Source organism: Mus caroli, chromosome 14 (assembly GCF_900094665.2).
Source record: "Mus caroli chromosome 14, CAROLI_EIJ_v1.1, whole genome shotgun sequence".
Classification (NCBI taxonomy): domain Eukaryota; kingdom Metazoa; phylum Chordata; class Mammalia; order Rodentia; family Muridae; genus Mus; species Mus caroli.
In genome coordinates, this window is record NC_034583.1 from 55,111,119 (window position 1) to 55,138,873 (window position 27,755).

General features: G+C 49.9%; 1 protein-coding gene across 1 annotated transcript; it reads right to left on the minus strand.

The window, feature by feature from the left end:
• Positions 1-8,108: 8,108 nt before the first annotated feature.
• Positions 8,109-25,006, minus strand: C14H8orf74 (chromosome 14 C8orf74 homolog). Its single transcript, XM_021182347.1, has 4 exons — positions 24,926-25,006; positions 23,350-23,542; positions 10,095-10,510; positions 8,109-8,451 (listed from the first exon to the last, which is right to left on the minus strand). Exons 1-4 carry the CDS (start codon positions 24,971-24,973, stop codon positions 8,212-8,214), a joined length of 897 nt encoding a protein of 298 aa, XP_021038006.1. The 5' UTR covers positions 24,974-25,006; the 3' UTR covers positions 8,109-8,211.
• Between the last annotated feature and the right edge of the window lie 2,749 nt (positions 25,007-27,755).

The following is a 27,755-nucleotide window of genomic DNA, read 5'->3' on the forward strand; positions in this document are numbered from 1 at the left end:
TCTCTCTCTCTCTCTCTCTCTCTCTCTCTCTCTCTCTCTCTCTCTCTCTCTTCTCTCTTCTCTCTCTTTTTGTCTCCTAGACACCTGCAGTAGTTTTGATAGAGGACAGAGGAAAACATGTGAGTTAGAAAACAGTTGGTCCCCTAGACCATGAACTTGGAATATAGAATTCCCCAGTCACAAATCCTGCTCCCACTAGATCTAGTTCATCATCCAGCGTTCACAGGCCAATCTCTTCTCCATCTAACATGGGAGCAAGCCAGTGTCATGTGTCTGTTTCCCCTAAGTTCAAACATTCCCTCCTGGAGAAAAGAAGGCTCATAAGACTCACAAGAAATGTCTAATGCTCTCTTGGGGCTCCCACAAACAGCATATCGTTGCTGTGGAAGAGGAGACACTTCAGTGGTATAGCTGCTCACAAGTTGTGCGGGAGGCTCCACTAACACAGCTTTCTAGCGTGGTCACTCATGCTAGAGTGACCTTTCCAGTGAAAAAGCTACCTCTGAGTCACCCATACGCCAGTATGTCACCCTTTGCCCGTATGTGCCTGTACTCACCAGTTCCAGGAAACTCACCGGTTCACCTAACTTGAAATAGAATCATTTCTTTGGCCATTCAATGCTATTTCGATCTGGACTGATTAGAACGTCTCTCCAGAAATCCATGCAATACCATGTAGCTTGCTCAGTGTGTGGCTGCATATACCTCAGATATGCCTAACCTTCCCTCAAACCTCTCAGCTCCCAGACATTTTCACCCCTGCTTACTATGTCTCTCTTGTTCCGAGTCCTGCTTCTGTGACCAGTATTCCCTCAGCTCTGCCACATCATGGATCCAGTGGAAGGTATCAGAACTCCCTGAGATCTCCCTGTAGAGTGGGGCTGTGACATCCAGGTTGGCTGACTGAGGGAAAGGAGTAGGTGGTCTGGTTTGGCCCCAGCAGATGAAGTATTAACCAAGGAGACAGAGCCAGGATTACTCAACATCTCTGGATCTGGTTTTCTCATCCATAAATGGAGGAGACTAAATCAGAGCCTTGCTTAGTAGGCGCTCAACGTAAGCCAGGGCTTATTTGTATTCTATGATTTCCCCATGATGCTCATGGGCCCAAACATACAAATGCCCCTGGACTGTGCAATGTGGAACAACACAGTGCCTGTGTGGTCACCATAGGTGTGTCTATCAAAGCCATACGACTACGTGATTGGCAAACGAGTGGGCCACCCCTGGAATGAATGTGAAGCCTTGCAAACAGGGGCTTTGTGAGTTCCTGGTCTGAGCTCCTTCCGTATCCTTGGTTCCTCCTGTGTTGGGGTTCTAGAGATGTCTCAATAACTGTCCCCAACAGGGCACTGAGGGGGATTTCTGGAAGGGAATCTTCACAAGGGACTGGTAAGGCAGACTCCCATGCTGTAAACAGCAGACTCCTGGGAAGAGGCTCTGGAGTATCCCAGACATGGGCCAACAGCCACCATGGATGCCAGAGGCAAATTCTTTCCCCTCTGCATTTTACTCAGCTAGGAGATGGCTGAAGTAGATTTCTACACCCCGAGAATCCCGTCAGCTTTGCTATTTCATAACTCTGAGATTAAAAAAGGAAACCACCCAGTCTGAGACAAATTAGTGTTAATATCTTCTCCCGAGAGCCCAAGCAGAATGCTGGAGCTGAGCAGAGAGACCATGCGTGGAGTCCTCCGGTGGCTCCCATTCACAGATTTGCTTGCTCAATTGATTGCTAATTTGCTTCCTCGCTTATCCAGTGTCTGTGCCAGCCCGGCAGATTACAGATGGCTCGATGTGATTGTCACGCCCTGCACTGAGGGCTGTGTCTGTTTGCCTGCCCCCCTTGAGTCTTGGCTGGCCTGAAACTACTTCAGGAATTGTGATGGTTAATCTGGACTGTCAGCTTAATGAGATTTAGAAACAAACCTCTGGGCATGTCTGGAAAAGGAGTTTCAAGATTACACGTTAGTTGAGGTGGGAAGAAACACCCTAAATGTGGATGGTACCATTCCGTGGGCTGGGGTCCCAGAGTGAATAAAAGAGAGGAAGCAGGCTGAGTACCAGCATACCCTCTGCCCTTCTGCTTCCTAAGTGTGGATCCAATGTGACCAGCTGTCACACGACCCTGCTGCTGCTGTGGCTTCTCTGCCATGTTTAACTGTACCCTCAAACCGTGTGCCAAAATAGACCCTTCCTTAAGCTGCTTTCATGAGGGTGTTTTGGCACAGCAATGGCAAAAGCAACTAACAGGAATGAAGCACCGGTAGAAGCAGGGGGTGGGGGTGTTCGCCTCTGACCCATGGAAGTGTCTGCTAACTTCTTCCTCCTACTGGAACCCAGCTCCATGCCGTGAGGAAGCCCCAGGGGTAAGAATACAAGCTGCCAGCTAACAGTGTCACCTGGCAAGGTCCACCTTGCCAGCTCTGGAGACTAGCCGTATAGAAGTGCATGCTTTGGCCCCTGTTCACCTGTCTGGGCAGATGTTACAGGGAGCAGAGGCAAGCTGTTCATGTTAACTCTTACTATACTGTGTAGCCATGATGCTTGTTGAAAACCAGAGATCTGGAATTGTTTGCCAGGCACCAGTGACAGGGCTGCACTAGTTGTGCACTACATTGGTGGGAACACAAAGTGCAAAACACAGCCAGTGCAGCCCTGACACACACACACACCCACACACCACACACACACACACACACACACACACACACACACACACACACACACACACACACACACACACACACACACAGAGAGAGAGAGAGAGAGAGAGAGAGAGAGAGAGAGAGAGAGAGAGAGAGAATCACAAACACACTAGGTTCCGGGCGATCTCAGCCATGCCATTTCCTGTGTGGAGGGCCAACGGAAACAGTATTTCCAGGCTCTACTTGAAATCTGAAACCCACAGGAAGGACAACCCAAGAGCCCTGCTCTGAAATAGTGGGGCCTAGATAGCACAGTCTCATCATGTCTAAGGCTTGGGTCAGGTTTAGCAACCCTGTGGCCCAGTTCTCACGGAGCAATGACTGGAAACCATGTTCTTAAAATGTCAGAGCAGTAGTCGTCTTGGGAGAGACATGGGTTCCCCAACTCTTTAGTTCAAGGCTGGGCACTGCCATTGGAGGCTGTACTTCACCCCTTGGGATAGAAAAGAACCTTTAAGTGTCAGGAACTTCTTAGACATTGCTCAGGGGCTCTGTGAGGAGCATCAGAGATCCATGTAAGCTAGGACTTCTGTGTTTGATAGCGAATGGGGTCTGCTATTGGGGTGTAGGCAAGCTCTGTCCCATCTGTTCTGACCTTCCTTTTGACTTCGTGTGCACATGTTCCAGAGGATAGGAACTGCAGCGGTGCCTGGATAGTTTGCTACTTCCATGGAGACTATCTACAGTCTCTGTCATTGGGCCTATGGCTCACATTGGGAGGGTGGTGGTCTTGGTTAGAGGGCCCATCTGTGAGGCTGCCAGCGGCCCAGGAGCTGTCACCCAGGCAGCCTAGTGGGAGGTTTGGCTGCTCCTTGCAAAGCTTCACCCTCTATTAGCCAAGTGACTTTGAGCAATCATCTCACCTGTGAGCCTCAGTTTCCTTATCTGTCCCGGTTGCATCCTTCCCGGCCCTTCCCACTGACCTCAGTCAGATAATGGGTGTGTGTGCCTTGGCTCACACAGCCAAACCACTGAGCAACAGGGTGGTGCTTCTCCCAGCGTGGGGGATTAAAGATGTAATCTCTTAGCCAGAGCTCTCCCTTCTCTCTCTTTCTCACCTTGGACTCTTCCCTCTCTCCCTCTTGAGTCTCAGTCACGAGCTTGCCTTGGTCCTAAAATCCTCTGAGCCTCACAACTTAGAGGAAATGCGTCCTGTCTGTTTCAAGCAGCAAAATCTCTAGGTTCATCACCATGTCTGGTGGTATGGTGGATGGGTCAAGATGAGGTCTGTTAATTGGTCCAGTTTGGGTCCTGTTCCCCTGCCTGGTCCATTTACTGGGGTCACTATTTTGACTGGTCTACTTGGGGAATTCTCTCACCCTGTGGGAGGGGGGAACCTTGGTGAAGAGCTCCCATGAACACTACAGTGAATGTCCCCCCCCCCCAGAGCACGCATGACATTTTTCTGTTTCTTTGTAAGACACACCCCAGTGTCTGGCATACAGTAGGCATTAAACAGCCTCGGCTTTGAACACACTGACACCCAAGATGACACTGATGTGTGTATCTGTTTATGGCTGTTGGGTGGCAGGGCCTGACTATTGAGGTTGGCTGCTGGTGGCTGAACTTTGAAGATGATCCCCAGCTACTGGGCCCGAGCCTTGGTCCTGCTTTCTCTCTTTCCTGATCTGCCACAGTGTGAACAGCCTCAGGCACTTCCAGGAGTCTTATTTTATCATTGGTTAATTTCCTGCTTTAGAATTCAAGCAACTCAAAAGTGGAAAAGCTGTCCCTGAGTGTCTGGTAGCAGTAAGTGTTCAGTTAATACTGGTGAAGAGTTGAGGGACCACTGACAGCCTCTGGCAGTGTCATCGGTGGAGTCCTGTTCTTTTCCAGTTTCCTGTTTCCAGTTTCTCTTCTCTCTTAATTCTGCTTCCTGTTCCCGTGGTGATAAGCACCCCCCCAAACAAGTACTTTTATCATTAGTAATTGCTGAATTCTATATGTGGGGGTTCATGTTTGTGTATGTAGGGTAGGATGCAAATACCTGTGGAGGTCAGAGGTCAACTTCAGCCTCAGGGGCCTTCTGTTCTTTTTGTTTGATTGGTTAGTTGGTTGATTGGCTTGAGACAGGATGTCCACTGTCTTGAAACTTGCCAAGTAGATTAGGCTGGCTGGCCAGGGACCCCCAGGGATCCTCCTGTCTCTGCCTTCTTGGTGTTGAGATTACAAGCCATACTCAGCTTCATACTGTGCTTGTACAGCAGGGACTTTACTGAGTCACCTACCCTAGCCCTGGGTGTTAGACTTTGGTTGAATTTCTGACACCATTCACAATATTGAAGGCATTGGAATGAATCTTTCTGAGGCTCTGCTCTGCCTCGGTTGTGTCTCCTGGAAGTACAAAACTGACCTTCTGTGCTTTCTGTTGAAGCTGCTATCAGCACAGAACACTTGGCATCCTTTGCCGAGAGGGAAGGTCTTTTGAGTCAGTGATGTCCAATGAGCAGCTTGTGTAAGACATCTTAGGAATCCACAGAGAGCAAGTACCCCAGAACTGCCTCATGGTCACTTGCTCCTTGTGTGTCAAATTCCAAGTTCCAGATGGCCTTAAAGTCCTGCTGACCTCCTGAGATGTCTGTCTTTAGCTGCTTGGCACTCTCTGAGTTCTGTACCCATGGATATTGCTGTGACTTTCCTGGTATACCCGATATCGAGTTTGTTTATACTGTGGTATTGCCGTTACCTTTCTAGAAAGAAGCCAAGCCGAGATAGTCACATCTGGACTAGGTGTGGTGAAGAGTGCCTCTAATTACAGAATTCAAGGGACCGAGGCAGGAGGATCGCCACAAGTTTGAGACCAGCTGAGTCTACTAGGAAGTCCCAGGATACTTAGGGCTACATAAAGTTTCTGACTCAAAACCAATCACGTTTTACCAGGCAGGTTCTTCTTTGATCAAATCTCTTGCCGCCAAAGGCTCTACTGAAAAGTCAAGTGTCACGGCAAGCAGTGAGGTAAGTGGATGGCTGTGGGTTTATCATGCCACCCCCACCCTGGCCCAGGGCCAAGTCCTTCCGTCCACGTCTGCACCTTCCACACAAGAAGCACCTGGCTCATCTCTCCACCCTTCCCACAGGCTCTGGAGCCTGCTGGCTGGTGGCTTCCCACACCTACAGTGCACAGTGGCTTGGGGACTAAACAGCTGGCAGGAGGATCAGTCCCTGAGCCTTCTCTGGGCTCCGCCCTAACGGGGAGGAGCTGCCTATCTGTGGTTGCTTGTGTTGGCCTGCTCTTGATAGGCCAGGGAGGCCTCACAGACTATCCATGGAGTGTTCCACTGAGTTATGGAAGGCTTGAGAGGGGAGGCCCGGCACCCCGGTGTCTTCTCAGGTACTGAGACCAGGTAAGAGCTCACTCACTGCATGCCATGACTGCCCTCACATGTATTAGCTACTTTTACACAGCAGTGACCAAAATACGGGCAAAACAACTTTAGAGTTGAAAGGTTTATTTAGCATCTGTGTCCTTCATTACAGGGAAAGCATGGTTGAGGGGCACAGGTCGTGGTGACAGCAGCATGCTGAAAGACAAATCAGGAGCAGGGACCAGATATCAGGTTTAAACGCCTACCTCTAGGGACATATTTCTGTCACCTAGACCCTGCTACCCAAAGGTTCCACAGTTCCTCTAAGTAGTGTTACTCCCTGGTCAACAAGGGTTCATAACAGTAGCCTGGCAGGGGCATGTTAGATTCAGATCATAACAATGTCCCCACCACATACGGTATGGTGACTGAACCTGGGACAAGTAGAGGATTCCCAACCAAGCCTGCCATCTTTTAAAGCAAGTCTCCTGGCTTCCATTACCATGGGAACAAGCAGTAAATTGGGCCCAGCAGATGTCACCCGGGACTGTCCCCAACAAAGCAGAATCTGTAACCACTCCATCCTCGGACCCCCACACTGTTCCAGGTTTATACCAATCTGTAACCACTCCATCCTCGGACCCCCACACTGTTCCAGGTTTATACCGGCATAGGCCAGCTCTTTATTCAGGCTCCTCACAGCTTGGTGTGTGCATGTGTGGCTCAGGGAAGAACCCTCAGTCCACTGTCTGCTTAGTGTCCACCCACCATGCTGGAAAATCCTACTTGGGGCTGCTTCCAGGCAGCTCAGGGTCCATTGCCAGAATCTAACACCCAAGCCCTCTTTTTGTCCTGATCATAGATCCAGAAAGAACTTGAAAGGAGGTACAGTCTCTTCTTCCCTGAAACCCACATCACAGATGCAAATCCTGGTGCCTACTTTGCCTGTGAGAGTCAGCCAGGGATGGGCATGCCTGTTTTCCCCCTGAGTATGAAACTTATAAGGGTGAAGCTTCCAGTGCAGAGCAGTGCAGCTTTCCCTGTGATGAAGATAATGGCTCACCATAGGCCACAGTGAAGAGCACTTGCCTTTGAGATGGTTCATGTCCTTCTCAATCTCTAGGGACAGAGGGAGGAGATTCTTATCTCATCCCTTCTTCCTTCCATCCATCCATATTTTTGAGACAGGGTTTTCATGTATCCAAGGCTGAACTCAAACTTTCTAGGTAGCCAAGGATGACCCAGATCTTCTGATTTCCTGCCTGCACATCTCAAATGCCAGGATTGCAGGTGTGCACTACTATGCCCAGTTCACACAGTGCTGGGAATCAAACCCAGGGTCACATGCATGCTGGGCAAGCATTCTACCAATGGAGTGATAGCCCCCTCACTGCACACCATTCTTTAACACCCCACCTACAGCATGGCTGAAACTCTGGTGGGACCCCACTCTCTCTGGGTGAGGGGAAGGAGCCCCAGAGAGTTAAAGGATTCTGTCACTGCTTTGTAGACTTGGGACCACAAGAACTACTTTGGAGCACCTGCCCTCTCCAGGCTGGCTTGACTGGTGCTGAGTTGGATGAATCTGCCTGAGCTGGTGGTCTATTCATGAGGGGGTGGGGGGGTGGGGGGGTGGGGGGGTAGGGTGATGTAACTGAGCTATTGTCTCCTGTCAAACCAAGCTGCAAACTTGTATCTGTCTGCATGGAGGCAAGCTGCAAACTTGTATCTGTCTGCATGGAGGCAAGCTGCAAACTTGTATCTGTCTGCATGGAGGCAAGCTGCAAACTTGTATCTGTCTGCATGGAGGCACAGTGCCCCAGGGAAAGAATCCAGACAGAACCCTGAGCACTGGCTCCAGGACCCTTTCTTAAGTTCTGTCTCTAGCTGGCTGTGAGCAGGTCCTTGACCTTGCCTGCACTCTCTCCTAGCATCCTCTGGAAGACCTTCACCGCTTGCTGAACATGCAGGAAAAGAGAACCTCAGGGTGTTATTGGCTCAGGGGACTTCTAAGGTCCCACTGAAAGAAAGGTCTGGCCTAGCCAATCGGTTACCTTCTCCAATCACACACTGGTTTCTAAGACAGAGACAGCATGGCAGTCACTTTGTTCCTTTTAATCACTAGGAGCCTCTGGTCTATATTGAGCATGCCCCAAGTTGCTTTTCTCGCGTGTCCTTGAGTGGTAGTCACCAGCCTCCTACTTCTTAGCTTTGGCTTTCTTTCCTTTATTGGCCTTACTAGCCTTAGGAGAGTCCTCTAAGGCTGCTGGGCCAGTGGTGATACAGGGAAGCGGGGGTGGAGGAGCATTGAGACTGAGTGTTTTCTTCTGCAGCCTCAGGTCCAGGATGTCAAAGGCTGCCTGGATCTCGTACTGTAGAAGCTCCTGCAGGCACGCAATCTGGATATGGATGGCTTCACTGACCAGACGCTCCAGAGCCTGCAAGATACACACCAGTGAGCATGCTTGGAGGACAGCCAAGGCTCATCCTCCTTCTCCTGTCAGTGCTGGCTCTTCCTGGTGGTGGCCATCTTCTCTGGACACACCTCTCTCCCTCACTGCAGCTCACTGCTTCCGCCCTTCCCACTGTCAAGTTCAGGGTAACAATCTCCTTGTTGTGTGTCACTCATCCCTCACATGCTTCTGGAACCATAAGCCGGTGACAACTCATAATTCGTGTGGCCATAGTAAGCTCCTCCCATGTACCTCTCAGTTCTAGTCACTACACTGGAGGGTACAGACAGAGCTTTAGAGAGTAGACTTACCTCCCGACCAGCCAGCTATAAGAATATGAGCTCAGCCCCCATTTACCATTCTAACAGGACACACTATGACCCCTTTCACATTCCTGACCTGCAGTGTCCTAGAGATATGCGAAAGGAGAAGTTGTGCGTGATATCTGGAGATGATGAAGGATATATTTTGGGGGTATGCTGTTGTTTGTAATATGTACTTAAAATCTGGTGTACTGTTCATCCCAGAGTATTCCCTGAATTTTACTTCAATATAAAAATAATGTTCTTCCCCAGCATTAGGTAAAGATTGGACTCCGCAAAGAAGTGTACTTGTCACGTGGTGCTGGGTGTCAAATGTCTCCCTTGGGCTCAGTGCGAGGGAGCCCAAGCTCTGCCAGAGAGCCCTAAGGAAGGTCAAAGGGATCTGAAAGGCATGGTGGAGCAGTGTTGGGAGCAGGAGTTGCTATCAAGCAGCCTTTCCTTGGCCTAGCCTACAGACTCCAAGGTATCATAGAGAAAGGTCCCTTAAGGACCTGGGGACAGGGACCTGGGGACAGGGACCTGGAGACAGGCTGTTCCTGAGCTTCCTCAACTCCCACCAGATGTCTGTTTGTTTGTGACTGAGTCAAGATTGGCCTTGAACTCCTGATTCCCCTGCCTTTACTTCCTGAGTGCTAGGATGGTAGATGTGCACTTCCATGCCTGGCTACCTGTGTTGGCTGTCTTCATGTACTTAGATCGCATGGTCTTGTCCTGTTACCATGTACCAGGAGCCTTGGCCCTGGATGAGTGTCATCCAACCTGCTAGGTTATTATTATTTTAGCAATTTCTCATACATAGTTTTGAACTTTAAAGGAATATTTACTTCTTTGGCTGACAAATCAGAAGCCCAAACTAACCAAACAACAATGGAACCCTTCACAACAAACTGTCTAAATCCTGGTTCTCCCTAATGATATACAGACAAAGGGCACTTAGATATCTCCCATCAGCTCAGAGAGCCATGCTACTTTGATGACACACTCAGTGGTATCTGTGTCCAGTCAACAACAATGGGAAAAACTCAGACTTCAGGGTCAGCAGGCCTCAACCCACTATGAACTCTACTCCACCATAGCTTGGTGGCATTGGGAAAATGATGTTCTCTAGCCCTATTATGTCACCACAGAGATGGGGACAGAGTTTCTACTCTACAGGAATGTTGTGCAATGATGTGCATGCAAAGTCTGTGGGAAATGCTAGATGCCTATGTGGCCTTCTGTCTTCACTACCAGTGCACATAGTGAAGGAGGCTTGGGAGTGAGTCCTGCCTGCTGTGTCTCAGAGATCCTGTGGCAGAGCCTCACCTCTTTCCTCAGGGTTGGATGGGGCTGCAGCTGCCCTGGAGCTTCCTCAACCCCAAAGGCCTTCTGCAGCATCTGTGCCTGCTCCATGCGCAGTGTCTCCTTCAGCATCAGCACATTTGCGCGCTTCTCCACCTCAGCCGTGCTCAGCTCAGCTACCTGCTGCTCATGCCTCCACACATCCCTGTCTGTGCCGTCCGTCAGTGGAAGGGGCTGGGGTGGTGCACATATTTGCTCATGAGCGACTGTCAGGTTGACCTCCTGATCCTGGCTCAGGACATACTGGTAGAGTCTATAGTGTCTGATGAAAGTGTTATGGGAATAGTCACAGAGGGCCAGCAGGTGGGTGACATTAAACTGCTTCTGGTAATCTCGGAGCTTCTTCCCCAGTATTGTCACAGCCTCTGTGATGGAGCAGCCTGTGGGGAAAGAGCAGTAGAGTACAGAGTGTCAATTGGGCTGTGAACCCAGGCTCGACCTCAGAGCCTGCATCTTGACTCTGATTCTCCAGCACCACGCACTAGCTCCCAAGGGCTCTGGAGTGCGGCTCATTTCCCATGCATTTCTTCCATGGTAACTTGTATTTACTGCACTTTCTCTTAGGAACTATTTCATCCTTTTTGTCCTTAGGCTCCTGCTCTGACTTGCTCCAACTGTGCTTTGCACAGTTTCAACGTTCAATTCCTCAGAAAGGAAAAGGCAGAGCAACAAGGGGTCTCTGCTGTTTGTGGAGAAGGTGGTGACTGGAGATGTGTCCAGGTCACCTTGATAATGGGGACTTGGGGGCAGAGCTGGACAAATAGGGTTCACCTCACCCAGAGTCAGCTCTGAGAACACCAACGGTGAAGCTCGGAGAGAGATCAGTTCTCTCCCATCCCTCCCCATGCCCAAGCCCTCTAGGTGCCTTGGTGCAATGGTTGGAAGCAGACCTCCACTCAGGCGGTGCCAGGACTTGACACAGGAATTGGTTCCTGAAGGGTCATGGCAGACTGCTGTGCATGTCTTAGGCAGAGCAAGCAAGATATGGCTTAAGAACACAACCCTCATATAACCAGGAGAGCCAGTTCTCATAGATGCCATGGCTAAACACAGTGAGCTTAGTCATGTGTCTCCTTGCCCTCTGTATGAGGCCAATGCAGGGCCACACATGCTTAGAATGCAAGTCCCTTTAGTGGCTATAGAAATCAAGTCCTGGATGCAGGAGCCTGGCTTTTTCCTAAAGTTGGGGTGACTCAGCATATCTCTTCTTTAACTCTTCCCAACATCCCTTATTCCCCTGGCTTTAGAGGAACCTTCACTCTGCCCTTCCCCACCTTCTATAAATGGGTGTCTTGGCTCTGCTCATAGGGTCATGTTGAAAGTTTGCCATCTTAGGTCTCCACCTACTCTGGACTTCTCTGGGCTGTGTTGTTCCATGTGGGAATATTGACCATTAATTATCTCATGAAACTGAGGACCAAGGGAAGAGGTAGTGTTGCTTTAAAAACAGCAGGTAGGCAGGGGCCAGCTTTGCTGAGAGCCTCGTTAGGGGCTCTGGGGAGATTGTCTGGTGTATTTTTACATCTGTGGCTGGTACCAAACCCCACAGATTCAACTTAAGGGAAGAAGGGCTTCTTGTATTTTGGCTCATTTTCGGAGGTTTTTCAGTCTGTCACAGTGGGGAAGCTATGGAAGGCAGAGCATTGAGGCTGTAACTGTGACAGTATAGGTGTGAAGTGGAGTTTAGTCAAGTGAGAGTGTACCAGAAAGCAGACAGAGCACAGTGCTGGGACAGGCATTGGATGCCACCTTCAAAGGTCCATGCTCAGTACTGCAGCCAGTTAGATCCATCTCCTAAAGTGTCCACCGTGACTCACTGGGAAGTGAACATTCCAAACACGACTCTTTAGGAGACATTTCAGATTTAGACTGTTAACGCCCGGGCTCCACAGGTGAGTGGGAAGGGAGGTGGCTACAGGCTGAAGCTGGGTGTAGGCAAACCCCTTCATGCAGAGCAGAGCAGAGCAGAGCAGAGCAGAGCAGAGCAGAGCAGAGCAGAGCAGAGCAGAGCAGAGCAGAGCAGAGCAGAGCAGAGCAGAGCAGAGCAGAGCAGAGCAGAGCAGAGCAGAGCAGAACAAGTTCAATTCTAAGAGCTGTGCTCTGTCTTAGGGAAAGGCCCTGGCTTGGATGAGTGTCCTTCCAAGACACTCATTCTGACCCTTCCTAGCTGGGGCACCAGCAACTTTCCATTGAATGTAAAGTTGTGGGTTGTATATATTTACTTAAAGGCTTGTTGGAGCTTCCTGTGAGCTAACATATGCATTTGCCTCTCCTAGAGCTACAGGGCAGAGAGCCACGGATGATACAGAGGTCATTTGATAAAAGTTTGCCTCCCTCTTTCCTTCCTCCTTGGCTCCCTCCTCCCTCCTTCTTTCATTGCTTCTGCTATCTCTCTTTTCTCCCTCAACCCCCACCTTCTGTTCTCTCCTTTCCTGTCTTCACCCTTCCTATCTTCAACTTCCTTCTGAGCTCCTCCTGCCCTTATTCCAAGGTCAATCTGTCAATCTGTCAATCTGTTGACAAGTTTATGAACAGCCACTGCCCATCCTGTAAGAAGGTACTGTGCTGGGTGCTGGTAGTGCTATGATTAAAAAGTCACACCTCTACCCATGAAGAGTGGGAAGTAGAAGCCAATGCCATGGTGTCCAACAAGGAAAGGATTGGGCTGGAGGAACTCTCAGATGACTGCACTCTGAGAAGAAGGGATTGGCCAGCAGCTTTGTTCTGGCTAAAAGAGGCAGGGCTAGGGAGGGAGGTTAGTCCAGTGTGGAGAGAAAGAGCTGAGCAAACAACAGCATGGCTCAGGTTGGGGGCAAGATGGGTCCAGAACAGTAGAGTCAGATAGACCGTAGCAAGTGTTGGCAGCAAAGGAGGTAGCAAGCAAATGGAAGGGACCCATGGGCCATGCTCAATCGCTATGGCTTAAATATTAGGAGCAGACACTTAGGGACATCTGAGCAGCAGATTCGAGGTGAGCAGAAATGAGTTTTTGGAGGTGGGAGTGGGGTATCTGTGAGCAGGAGCAGCAGGCCATGATGGAGAGAGGAACTGACGCTTAGGGATTGGCTTGGAGCAAGCACTGATCTGGTTCACCAACCAGAGGCTCTTGGCAGCTGCCACCTGGGGAACAGTGACTGCACCAATGTCTAGTGTCCCTCGCTACCCTATTCTTGTCTGAGCTGGGAATTTGAGTATAGAAGACTCCTCTACTGCAAAGGCAGCCAATGGACAACAGCAGCATCCCCTGGGAACACAGTGAGGCTAGCATCTGTGCTCCACGGAGCAGCTGGCACCTCACCTGGGTACTGGCCTGGCTCCATCTTGCTGTGTCTTCTTTTGCGGCTACTTGCCTGAGCAACTCTGCTGTGTCTATCACCTGTATCCACTGCATTTCTTGTGGTTGTAACCTAAATCCCTGACAGGGGCAACTGGAAGGTTGGGTCGGGATTACAGTTTTAGTCCTTCACAGTAGGAGAAGCATGGTGAAATGGGACAGTCGGTGCTGTAGGAGTACAGAGCAGAGGTTATTTCATTTGGTGGCACTCAGGAAGTGAGATGAGAGTGGAACCAAAGGCAGACATCCCCTTCAAAGGCCCTCTCCTTTGAAGTGACTACCTCCACCCAATCTACTTGCTCCTCCTAAAGGCTTCACAGCCTCTAAAATAGGGCCAGAGCTGGGGACTGAGTAGTCAAAACATAAGCCTGTGCAAGGCACTACATATTCAAACCCTAACAGCATCCAACTTCCCTGGCCTCTTTTTTGCTATTCTTTTGTGTTCCTCTGACACACACACTTTCTTTTCTTTCCTCTTTCTTTTTAACAATCTTATGTACTGGGCTACATAAAGCAATTTTCATACAAGCACATAATACACTTCGAATATCTCTCATCCTGTTGCCTTTCCCCCTCCCACCCCTCCCTCTCCACCTGTCCCGTGGTTTTTCCTAGTCACTATTGCTTCCACTTTAGTGCCATAGTGCATCTCTGACGTTGACTCCACAACAAATACATGAACAGTGAAGCAAAGGAAAGACAAAGAACCTAGATAGGAACCCATGCAGCTAGGGCGAGAGAATCTAAAAGAATACACTGGAGAACAGACTGCTTCTTCAGCACCCAGTGCTAACAAGTCTAGATATCCACATGCAGAACGAAACTAGATTCCTATCTCTTGCATATTAGTTTATTAAAACTCCAAATGAGTCAAGGGGACACACCTTCAATGGGACAAAAAAAAATTGATCTCTAACTATATTCTGAAGCTGAGCTCTGCCAGCAACCCTGATCCTTAGCATTAATTTTTTTCCTTCTGGGTTTCTTGAGCATCACAGACATCCTGGTTAGTGGAAAGGAAGGACTAGACCCAGTGGGACCCTTGACTGTGCCTCTCAGTTTTGCACTTTAGAATCCCTGGGACTGTCTAGAATGCAGATAGTTCCCTACAAACACAGCCCTGTCTCATCCATGTCAGAAGGTGAGGACTGGTTCCCAGGGCAGGGCTGCTTTTAGAATTTCTTCTTTGCATCTGGGATCAAAGCCAGGAGTTCTCAGCCTCTGGCTACAAGGTGACCAGCAGGAACACAGAGCCTCTCCTCTCCATGATCGCTTCCAGGTCATCACCCTCCTGCTGCTGGGGCCTTTCCTACATGGGCGTGAGTCTGGGGCTGCTCAGACTTGTAGGCATATTGACAAATTCAGTTCATCTTTTGGAGAGGGTGGTAGTGGTTGAAAAAATGACGTGAAATAGGCAGTCTTGGCTACTTTGAGGGCACATGCATACTGCAAATTGTCAAGAGATGAGGATGCAAGTATAAACACTTGCAGTTCCTTCAAGGCCCAGGACGAGAAAAGCAAGAAGTACGGAAGGGGTGGCGAGAGGATGTGTGTGGATGCCGAAGATTGGGAGGTGAGGGGTTCCTCAAGCTGAAGGAACACATAGAATCCTTAAGTTCCTCCCAGCTAAGCGCTACAGTGTAGCTCCAGGGCCCTCCGGGTAGTGAAGCAAGAGGAGGTTGAGTGGGCTTCAGACTGAGAATGACAGCCAAGTCGAGGGACCACCAGACAGGTGTCCGAGGTGAGTGCCAGGAAGTCATTAAAGCTGGCCTGCAGGCCTGGGTGAATCACTGTAAGTGGTGAACCTTCATGAGGTAAGCCATCAGTCAGAACTTCTCGAGGATCCTCATGATGAACTTGCCAGAAGGTGCTCTGTTCTGCCTGCAGCCTGGCCTGGTTCAGCAGTGCACAGCATGGGGGCCCTGCCCCTCTATGTGGGTGGCCATGTCTACTGCTTTCCCCAAGGCCATTTCGTCCTCTTCAGCCCCAGCAGCCACACACAGAATTCAGATTTGCATCGTGACATCTGTTAGGCCCAGCCATGTCTGAATCTTCCTGAGATTGATGCAGCTTTCTTGAAAGGTAAGGAAACTGTAGTGAAGCCTTTGCCTGGGTCAACAAGAATCCCGAGTTGACTCTGAACTCCACCAGAGACACTGTCTGGGCTCAGTAGACCTTGTCCCTCGCTGCTGTGAGGTGCACAGTTGGCTCCTTGTGTCCTAGTGACTCAGCATGGAGGGATTAAGCCGCAGAAGTCTCTGGTAGAGGCAGGCAGAGCTGGGCCTGCACACTGCTCTTCAATAACAGGGAGTGGCCTTCATTTGCATTGGCCACTGGGAACTTCCTGAAGTCTGTCCCCAAACCCCTGGAGGCCCACACCTGTGAGGAGGAGCAGAGTGGAGGAGGAGAGGAATGATGGGAGAAGGGTGTGGGGGAGGATCTGCCGATGGCAACACAAGAGCTGGCTCCAGCATTGGGCATAAAAGACCTGGAAGGGGAGCACTGCCGTCTCCAAAGCAGCACAGGAGAGGAGCCCAGCCTGAGGGTGGGGAGGACCTAGGACTGGTGAAGAGGGGCTGATCTTTCTGGATGGGTACCGGATGACTTAGGTGTCTCCAACACGATAGTCTGGTTGCCTTGTTTTGGATCCAAGGCAGAAGAGTCAAGCCAGGACACAACCTGACAACTTGACTTTCCCAGTGCTTGAGTAGCAGAGGCTGGCCTGAGAAGAGGAAGGCAGACGGGAGCTCAGGCTCATCACCCTCTATCCAGCTCCACTCTGTGTTCAGCAGCATCTGAAATCCATGCGGTGGCTACCAAGGCAGTATTATCCTCAGGGTTGGAGGACACAGCATCACATCATATCTACCCTGTGTCACTTGGGCCCCTCAATCCCCTCTCAGCTCAGGGAGGCTCACACTGACCCATGGGGCACGTTGAGGCTCAGAGAGAGGCTGAGAGATTCACTCAAATACACACAGTTGAGGACTGGCAGAGTCAGAATTCAACCCAAGCCACTTGTCTCTTAAGCAGCTTCAAGCTCCGTTTGTAGACGTTTAGAGGTGGATGCAAGAAAGAAGGTTGTTCTGCAGTGAGTACTATCTCAGAGATGCAGGGTCTGAGCCAAAGACCTCAAAAATAAACTGGTCCAAGGAAACTGAGCAGCCTAGTCATCAACAAGGTGGAGAGAACGCAATGACTTTCAAATCATCTATCTGGACCAAGGGACCTTGTTCTATAAAGTTAGGTCCAGAAAAAAAGATGGGACCCTTCCCAACCCAGGGACCAGAGCCTAGCATTGGAGTCAGTTTCAACTCCTAACCTGGGGAAGGAACATATTTCTTCTACTTCTTGCTCCTGCCCCTTGAGGCTTCTTGTGGTTAGAAATGTCTCTGAATGTAGCTAGCCACAGTCTCTGAGGAAAGGAAGGGATAAGCCAGGGCAGGAGACATCATTCTGCGGTTGCCCTGGGAGTATGACTGTGCCTGCTCTGCTGACCAATGGCGGGAGAACACATGGCATTTTTAGATGACACCTGTGAGATGTCTCCACCTTTGCCTGGCCCCATTTCCATGTCATCTGTCTATGCCTAGGTCTCTAAGATGCTGGCTCCCTTTCTCTTTGGGGCGAGTAGTTCCCTGAGGAATGCGCCCTCCACCCCCCCCCCTGCAGGGACAGGAGACTGGGTAGTCTGGTTCCAACCCCCCACCCCCAGGGAAGACCTTCAGGATCCCTCGTAGGCTGCCAGGCTGAAACGTCCCCTGTGCCCTGGCCTTAGGATTGAGGACCAACCACATATCAGTCATTTCCACCCCCATGGTTGACAGTCACTGTGCCTCCCCCACACTGAGCTCAGGATGGCTTTGACGTTGGGGAGCTGAGCTCAGAGTCTGACTTCTCTGCAGATCGCAGATCGGCTCAGTGAGAGCCCAGGCTGAGGAGTCAGAAAGATGCGGCTCACACCTGGTCGCAGCGTGTCCTCACTCGCACTGGTGATTCTCTTTAGAAATCAGTGCTTTTATCTGGAAAATGGAGCCAATAAAAATCTTGCCTTGTCAGGCCCAAAGAGAGTGACTTGTCTCAAGGCTTCCCATAGTGATAAATCATGTGCTCGTGTGTGTTCATCCTTGTCCTCCTCCTTAGGTCTCCACCAGTACCTCCCTGGGGATAATCTTGAATGTGTATCTCTAGAGGTGTGGCACCAGGTTAGGCACTGAGTCCTGGACACAGAGTGACCTCCATCCGGTGCCTCAGTGGGAGATGGGACATGGGTGGCAAGAGAGAGGATTCTAAAGTGTGCCTTTGGATGGGTTGGGAATAGATCAGGTGGCCTCCTGGATCCCTTTCCACACTAAGAAGCTGTGGGGGATTTCCACGAAGCTGACAGTCCCCTGAGCCATAATGGGCTGCAGTGGGGGCTGGGAGCCATGCTCTGCAGTGTACCACAGCTTAGGAAGGGAGTCCCAACTCTGCAACATCTTAACTATCACCCCTGTCTGAGAGGAAAACACCCAAATAGTCCTCCTGTGTCAAGAACATGACTCTATCCAGTCTGCCAATCAGATACGTTGTACACCAGCTCTCCCCTCAATGCTGGGGCTTCGGCTGGCTGAGGAAAGACAGGAATAAGACAGAAAGGATCACAGTCAAGAGCTGGAGGACCGGCCGGCAGGTGACCTGCACATATGTCCGTAAGTGACGTGCATAGTTTGTTCTTTCAGTCTGGCCCGAGACACAGACTCCTCTGAACTCCTCCTGCTGGTGGCTGGTATCAGTCCCCATGCTCATGCAGGTGACCCAGTTACAAGCACATACCCAGGCATCTAACCCAGCCCTTATGCCAACTTCCCATTCCACTTGAGGAAGGGGTCTCTCTGAGGCTACCGGTCTACCTCTCGGGCCTGCCATCCACTGCATGTGCTCAAGGTCCTTGACCCAAATGCAACGTCAACAGGTAGGGCGTGTCAGACACAGACCTAGATTCAAATCTTGAACCCATTTACCCCAGGTGCATTCTTAGGAGAGTTAAGCTCCCTGGGCCTCAATGTCTCCCCTTGAAGACACTGCCTTTCGTATCAGACCTCAGGGAAGATGGTTGATGCCACAAGTAACGCTAGGCTTTTCCTAGCTACTCTTGCCAGGATGAATGGTCAGGCCAGGGAACAAGAATGTCTTGGCGGCAATCCTGCCGACATAGTTAGCAGTGACCCCACTTTGCACAGTGGTTGAGTATCTCACCCTCACCCACCCTGAACGGTTCTTCTTTTCTTTTAATATGGACTCTTGTGGTATAATCAAGATGGCTTCCACCTCAAAAACCTCCTGTCTCTAGCTCCCAAGTTCTGGGATTATAGACATATGTCATAATATAGACATATCACCTCACCTGGCTTTCTTCTTCAAATTTATACATTGAATACCTAACTTCCACCCCAAAGAGCTTGAACTGTTTTGTTTTGTTTATGGAATAAGGCTTTTAAAGTAGGTGGGGTTAAATGATGTCATAGAGTCTGAACAAGGCCTTATATGAGAAGGAGTGGACACGTGCAGAAGGGGACCATGGGAGGACATGGGAGGTAATGGCAGCTAGCGGTCAAAGAGAATAGTCTTAGAAACAGGACTACCAATACCGCCTCTCGGACTTGCAGCCTCCAAAACAGTAAGGAATCTGATGAATGTTGCTGACTTTTATGGTCTATGGCCATTGCAAGGGTGGCCTGAAGTGTGCCATTCATCCAGAGGAATGTCTGAAGTGAGAGTTGTCAGTTTGTCCCAAAAACATTTCACATCTCCACCAAAGGCCTCGGTGGAAACCTTGGCAAAGAAACTAACTCTATCTCATATCTTTATCCTAGCCTGGACTGAGGCCCCTGCTCAGTCTGTCCCAGGCAGCAGGAAATGACATCTGTTCTCTGCTTTGCTGGCCTGGGTACTGCAGATGAGGGTACAGAACTTGTGCCTGGCCATGAGTAGCCTGGGTGGAAGAGCCATGCTGGGTAGCCTGATAAGTCATTGCTTACTCCAGGTCTGGGTTGCTGGGGACAGGCAGGTGACTGCCTTCCCACCCTCTGGTGGCCTGGTGACATTTCCTGGAGAATCAGGAGTGGCATGGGTGGAACTACAGATGCCAGGACCATGATACATACTCTGCTCTGCCTCTATCAACCGGTTCTCTAGTCTGCCTTCCTCCCAGCCCCAGGATTTTGTGGCCAGGCAGTAGGACAGGGGGGTCTTCCACTTCATGTGTCCATATTGTTGTGGTGACAAAATGTGGAAGCAGGTAGTTGGCTGGGGAAGAGTCCTCCAGGCAAGCAGAGAGCAGGGGCTGCTGCAGATGAAATAGAGGTGACCCAGGCTACCCCAGCTCGCTTCATCTCTCCTTCTTGCCCATGGCTTCCTGAGCGGCCACATATCTGTAGTTCCCTCTTTTCTCCTGAGCCTCCTATGCCCTTTCCTGCCATTCTCCTTCCACCAGGATGTGCCTGACTGGAAGAACTCTGCCACTTGACCCCCCGGGTTGATGATCTCACCCTAAGCCCAGGAGGCAGCTGGAGGTGAGTTGTCCGGCCTTCCCGGAGGCTGGCCCAAGAAGGTGCCAAGTACAGACCTCTTTCTTCTAGCCTGGAATCGAGGCCAGAAGATCCTGGGAGCCCTCTGCCAGGATGGAATCAGCTTATGCTTTTGAATAAAGGGCCGCCCTTTCCCTCCCAGAGCTGGGCTCGATTGGGCAAGGAGATAAGCTGAGTTGGCAGCCATCCTGGCAGGGCTCTGAATCACTGTTGTGCAAACACAGCCCCTCCTTAAACGCTGCCTGCCAATGCCCTCATCTGTCGTGCAACCATCCTTAGCCTAGGCTACCCACAACAAAGCACCCCAGGAAAGTCACCTGCCAAGAAGAGCAGCAGCCAGTGTGGATGTCAGCCGGAACAGAAACTCTGATGGTGCCCACCTGTGGTCCCCACTGCCTGCATCCTATGCCAACACCTGTCATTGGTGTGATGTACCTAGGAGAGGCTGGGGCAGGATGCAGGATGGAGACTCGGGTGCCCTCATCAGGACAGTGCACACTTTCTTCACTCATGCAGGTAGGTGGTGGTGTTTGTGTGCATGTTTACCAGGCTAGGTCATGGCCCATGGCAGCTGGATTAGAAGGCATTTGGAGATTTCCTGGGCTTCCTTTGTGCTGACCCATAACCTGAACTCATCTGCAGATGAAAGGAAGATAACCAACACCTTGTCTGGCTCCTTATCCTGAGCCATTAGCTTTTCACTTAGTCCAGTGCACTTCACAGAACATCCAGCAGTGACTGGCCAGGGGTGTGCAGAGACAAAGCTGGAGTTAACAAACACACCCTCTGTCTGCATTGGTGTTTTCTCTGCCGGTGAGACCCCAGGAGCTCCTAATAGGCGAAGGCTAAGTTCACTTGAAGAAGCCAGCAGAATGACTGACTGCTTCAAATATAATTATGTGGGACAGGAAAAAAAAGACATTTATGCAAGAGCACTACTGTCTGATTACCGGTTCCATCTGACCCAAGGAGTTGGTAGGATAGATCTCCATGCCCAGGAAACAATACCAGGCCGTGATGCTGGAGGGCCATAATAGAATGGACCATGCTTGTCTGGTTTATCTCGAACCATAGGGAAAGTTTAAAAGGTTAGCAGCTGTAGGGAAAAAAGCAGCAACTCACTTTGATAAAAGACTTCAAAGTGTGGTCAGTGACTGTCCAAGTCAGCCCAGCTTCAAGACTTTTAACAGAGCAAATGCTGCCTCTGGCTTGCAATTTTTTTCTGTTCATTCCTTTCAGCTTCCTCCCACTACTTTAAGTTGTTGATATGGTTAATTTTCTGTTATTCGGAATTCTGTCTACTTCAGCTTTGCTTCATGTCCAATAAGGGGTGAGTGGCATAGAGACTTCTGATCAGCTTCCTGCGTTTCATGGATTTGGCCCCTGAAGTGTGATCATCACAAGAGACACTGTGCACGGTGTGGAAGTGCAGTCACCTCCTTACTACATAGAGAGATGTCTTTATTGCATTTGTGAAAGAGAAAGTGTATCTATCAGGCTTTTAGCTCTTTTAAGAGCCAAGTGGACAGGGTCACATGAGCTGGCGTGTGTGTGTGTGTGTGTGTGTGTGTGTGCATTCGAGTGCACATGTGCATGTGTTCATGGTGTGCAGGCCTATACGTGCATGTATGGAGGCCAGAGATGAATGCTGGATGTCTTTCTTAGTTGTTTATCTTTTTGAGACAAGGTCTCTCATTGAACTGAATCTTACCATTTTGCTAGCAAGTCCCTAGGATCTACCTGACTCCAAACCTTTTACTCACTAACTCCTGGTTCTGGGGTTGTAGACAGACACCTCAAAGCCCTGCCTTTCTGTGGTTGCTGAGGCCCCCAGCTGAGGTCCTCACACTGGGTCAGCAAGCAACCTATCAAACGAAACAGTTTTCCTAGCCCAACTTTTAAGAATTTTTATTTTTATTTTTATTTTTTGCAGGTTTCCCATTTGGGATCACGACCCATCAGTGAGCCTGGGTGTCTGGGTCAGATGTGACCAGAAGGGAGAGAAAAGGGAGACCAAGATCAGGACTATTGTTGGGCACAGTTGAGGCGGAACACTCCATCGCTCCAGCAAAGCGGCGGAGACAGAAGTCAGTGAATCATACACAATCATACAGAAGGCCCAGAGTTCTGAATGCGTGGCTGGTTCAGGGAACAGGTGAGGTTGTCAGGGTGAACAGCACACCAGCAGTGGGGATGATGGAAACACTTGGCTGCCATGCTGGCGAGAGTCTTCCGGCTTACAGCCAAGCACAGCTTCTGGAGTGCTTTCCACTTGTGACCCTTTTGTACCCTCACCAAATTTATTTTGAGACTGAGTCTCACCTTGTAGCCCTGGCTGCTCTGGGACTCACTGTGTACACTGCGTTCACCATGCTGGCCACGTGCTTTCATAGTCCCCATCTACCTCTGCCTCTCAAGTGCTGAGATCAAGGTGTTCGACACCATCCCCAGCTTTATGCCCTCCAAGTTTAACACAACTCCAGCTATGTCGCCAAATAAAGTAGGAGCACATATCAAACACTTACCCATTATGAATATTATATTTCAGACATTTTTCAGTAGATGCAATTTTACAATTGATTAACTATTACATCAAATTTACATATTAATGAGAACAATCTACTTGATTATTTAAATATAAAAAAAGAAATTTTGGATGAATATTTGATACTGTGGTATATAGAATATTTTCAACGTTTTTCAGATTCAATGAATATTTTGACTTCACAGTGCTGTGAATACTTGCTTCAAATAAATACGTAGTCCAAAATGACAGAAGTGTATCCAGGGCCCTTTCAGGAACTGGTAGAAAACTTGCCCTAATCTCAAACCAAAATCATTGAATGATATTCCTATGAAACTTAAGCCAGCAACTCAAATAGCGATTTAAAAAAAAAGCCAAACCTTCTAATACAGCGCAACCCAAAGATGCCCTGGTGTGATGCACACTGAAGAATGACAGAGGGAAATGTACTCTTCACTTTTAGTAATTAAGTCATTATATTTCCTTAGTGGTCCTGCAGTGACCAGCTCACTTCTGAAAGGACACCCTCTGAGGAGCACAGCCATTGTGGAATTGACCTGCTGTCCCAGGACACAGGTCATGAAAGGCTCCAGGGAGGGTGTTGATACACTTGGGCAAAGGAAAGTAATGCCCTGAGCATCTGGGGGGCAGTGTGGAGTGCTATTAGATGTGCAGGCATGGAGATCAGGGGTGGGGAGCAGAGCCCAGGGCTGTACTGTTTCTGAGCACAGCACCTCTGGAGAGGCCCCTGGCTCCTGAGAGCTCCCACATGCCCTCGGTGACACTCTTTACCTTTGGTTTCCTTGAGCAGCTCTTCTGTGAACTTGACCACCTGGACCACCTCGACCCATGGGAAGCCTTTGCCCACAGCAAAGATGACGCTGTCATAGAGGGTGTCCAGCAGTATGCTCTGGCGCGCATCCCTCAGCTCATCAAACTCCTCCCAGTTCAGGAGCCTCCGCAGGTGCTGTCGCCCCTGGGGTTTCTGCAGGGTAAAGGAGACAATGTCATCACTGGACAGGACATTGACATGGGTCACACGTACATCCTGAGACTAACCAGGCATGTGGGGGCAGCTGTGCCTCCCCTTTTCTGGGGACTTGTTCTTTTGGGTGTACTCCCATGTGTGTTGGTACACGTGTGTGTGTGTGTGTGTGTGTGTGTGTGTGTGTGTGTGTGTACTCATGTGTGGGGGAGTGTGAGGGGAAGCCTCAGGTTGTCAGTCATCACTCATAGTCCACTTTGGGTTTGGGATGGGTCTCTCACTAGCATGGGACTTGCCATGCTCCGTACCTCTTACCACCCTTGCTTTGGGAGTATAAAGCTTTGGCACCACCCAAGGGTACCTAGGAAATACACTCTGGGGATCAGACTCAGTCAGGTCCTTGTGCTTGTGTGGCAAGCACTCAGCCAGTTTAGCTCTCTCCCCCAAACCATTTATTCTTTCTACGAACATTTCTTTCTTTGAGGGTTCTCATGCTTGCCAGTGCAGCCCCAGGTTTGTATACCTCCTATAAGCCTCAGGCTTTTGAACTATGGTTTCCCCCTTTCTGTTCCCTAAAACATGTTCATTTCTCTCCAAGGCTACTTTCTACTGGCTGACCTGATGCACTCATGCCAGAGTGTAAATGACTGACGAAGAAGAGGTTTAATAAGGTGATGTTTAACTTGATGGAAGCTCAGGTGCTCTTGTGGGCTGCGAGAAGACTGATAGGTTAAACTTTCCCCCCTCAGTGTTCTGTAGCCTTTCTAGAAGGGTTGTATAGGAGAAGCAAGAGCCCATTCAATGCCAAGAAACAGGGAGCTGTAGAGACCTGCCATACGCAGGAGTTCTGCTCCCCGGGGTAAGGAGGCTCTGAGTGGAGGAACCAAGGAGAGCAATGGCAGACACTATGGCAGTGAACCTAGAGCCCTGTTCTTAGCCCCAGTAGTTTCTGTTTACCACTTTCCTCTGAGCCATGCAGCCCCTCCCAGAAGCTCCCATCAGCAAGAGACCTTTTGCCCCCCACCCCCCCACACACACATACATGTGAGACACTGATCCAGAGGGCTGCTGGGGTCCAACGTAGCAGACGGCAGGCACTGTCTCTTCCTCCCTCCCCTATCCCAGGCTGTCTGGTCCACAGCCTAGACTTCCCTGTGGGACCCAAACAGCCTATGACTCTAGAATTCCAGCCTCAAGCATCCTTGCACCAGATTCAGGAGCAGCGACTCTGGAATTCCAGCCTCAAGCATCCATTGTGCCCTCAGAGATGATGTGCTGTGATGTTAGAGGTGCCACTCAAGGAGACAGCATCCACGAGCCTCACTGGAACACCTCCCCACCATATCCACTGGAGCAAAGGTCTCTAAGAACCCAGATCTTCACCTGAAACTGGAAGACTTCCTTCACTCCCTGGGGTGTTAGGAGTGCCATGGTCCTGACTCCTCCCAGTTGCTAGGAGACCTCACTGGGACTTACTGGGTTCCCGGAACCCTGGCAAAGAAGGCTGGCTTTGTTATGTCATGGGGTCCCTGGGCTCTTTCTAGTTCCTTTCATCCTGGTCCTTTGGATGTCCATGCACCTTGTGTATCTGTTCAGGGATGCCCTCTTCTCCCGTCAGCCTCAGCTGTCAATCTGTTTATGTGCATGAACGAGCGTGTATGCTTGTATACACACACACACACACACACACACACACACACACACACACACACACTCCTTCATTCTATACATCCTGATAACTACAGCCTAGGTTTTCCTGTCCTTCTACAGGTCAGACTTGATCTCCATACCAACCTTCACATACTTGCATCCATTTAGGATCTAACCCAGCCTGCACCCCCCTACCCCCTGCCCAGTGGTTTCCATAATCCTGTGTTTTCAATATCATGAATTTGCTTGGAGGACCCAGAAAGCAGTTAAGCAAGAGTGCCCCAATTGCTCTGCACAAGCACTACATGCTAGAAGGGAGGAGTCAGGCTTTCTCCTGGACTCCCCTTCCCTGGTAGCCCCTGGGAACCTAAGGGACAACTACGGCTCTCCCCTTTCTCACTGCCCATGTCCAGAGCCCCAGTCTGCTTGGGAATGATGTTCTCTCACATGCTTGTTGGTTCTCTGTCAACCTGACATAAGCTAAGGGTTCCTGGGACCCTTAACTGAGAAAATGTCTCCATCAGATTGACCAATAGGCAAGTCTGTGGGGCATTTTCTCGATTAATGGTTGATGTGAGAGGCCCCAGACCACTAGAGGTGGTGCCATCCCTGAGCAGATGGCTCTGGAATGTATTTTTTTTTTTTTTTTTTTTTGGTTTTTCGAGACAGGGTTTCTCTGTGTAGCCCTGGCTGTCCTGGCACTCACTTTGTAGACCAGGCTGGCCTCGAACTCAGAAATCCGCCTGCCTCTGCCTCCCGAGTGCTGGGATTAAAGGCGTGCGCCACCACGCCCGGCTGGAATGTATTTTTAAAAAGGAAAGCTGAGAAAGCCATAAGAAGCCAGGCAGTGGGCACGATTTCTCCATTGTCTCTGGTTTAGTTCCTGCCTCCAGGTTCCTGCTTTGACTTTCTGCCTTGGCTTCTCTCAATCATGGACTGTGTCCTATAAGCCAAATAACCTATTCTTCCCCAAGTTGGTTTGTCAGTGTTTTATCACAGCAACAGAAAGCTAACTGTGATACTTGGTCACCACCAAGGGAGGGTGGAGGAAGGGATCTTTATCTTTTCCCATTGCCTCTAAATGCACCCTGATCCTTCCCCTGACTTCTAGCCAGGAGAATTTAAAATGGCTATGTTCTACATCTTGCTGTGCTGGGGGTGGGGGGCTGAGCTTCTCACTGGAGATCTCTAAACTTTCTTTTATGTTAACCATGCCCCAGAGCCCCCGAACAAATATATATGTGTTATCAATTATGTAGATTTGGCTGGGCCATGGTCTGTAGGCATTTAATCAGACTCCAAGCAAGGTGCTGCTAAGTGGCACATAGTAGGTCTTTGACCTGAAGCCAGCTCACTGTGAACAGGGGAAGGTCAGGAAAGGGTTTTAGGAACAAGATACAAAGCCAGAGCACACACCCTTTGCCTTTTCTTTCTCGCTCTTCCTAATTGGAACACAGATACGTGGTGAGGCTTCATCAAGGCTGTAGCCAATGGGAACCAGGCTGGCTTAGTAGGAGAACCATTGCAAAAACCATTTCCCCCTTTCCTTTGCTGTCTTCCCATTAGGAGTGCAGAGATGACTGTCTAGCATCAGGAATCATGCTGTAAGTACAAGACTGAAACTCCCACCATGGGTTCCCGAAGGACATCAAGGCCATTGCGTCTTCGTTGACTGCCTGACAAGACTGTCCCAGATGAAAGACAAGGAGGGAATACCTCGCATGTCTGGATTCAGCTGTTGGTGTTTGGGCTTAGAGTTCCCAGCAGCTCCACTCAACCCTCAGTGCTGCAGGTTTGCTTTTCTGAGACTCCTGGTGGGTCAAAAGAGGTCATCTGGAGGTGGGCCAAGCAAAGGGGAGGGGCTCTTGTTCACAGAAAGCAAAGTGATTTTCCAGAACCAGGAAGTGGAGGTTCCGAAGCTTCAGGATGTCTCTCCTGTCACCCATGTGAGCTGCATGACCACTTCCTGTAAGGACCCTGAGAAAGTGACAGTCTGGCAGTCATCATGGGAGAGTTTTTTTTTTTAAGACTGGAGGAGGCTGGGAAATCTGCTCCTTGACACAAAAGCAGTGCCACCAAGGGCAGAACATGTGGTGCTGATGTGGGTCCATCCCACCTGAGCACATCCTCTCAACATCAATTCAACCTGCTAGAGTTTGAAGCTTATGAAGCAGGTGGGATCCTTCTTGGTCCCAGGGAAGGACAAAGTGACTGTGTCCATTTGGTTTTGTAGCTGGGATGGGAGACAAGCAGCCCAGAGAGGCATCTCTGGAATAGTCACCCTCAGTATTTCCTTTCTTCATCTACATGCTTACTCAAAAAATGGTCCCTGAACATGAAGAAATGTTTGGCCACATTAGAAATGAGCAGTGATTCCTGCAGTGTAGTCACATTCATTTGGGGAAGCATAACTCCTGGCAAGTGCTGGGAAAAGATGCAGGCACTGGAGAACATAGCTTGTGTGTGCCAACTCATACATGCTGTGCACTAAGGGGTGTCCCTTGCCCCCTCCTTCCTGTGTTGAAGTCCTTAGTACTTCAGAATGCAAGTATGCTTGCACATA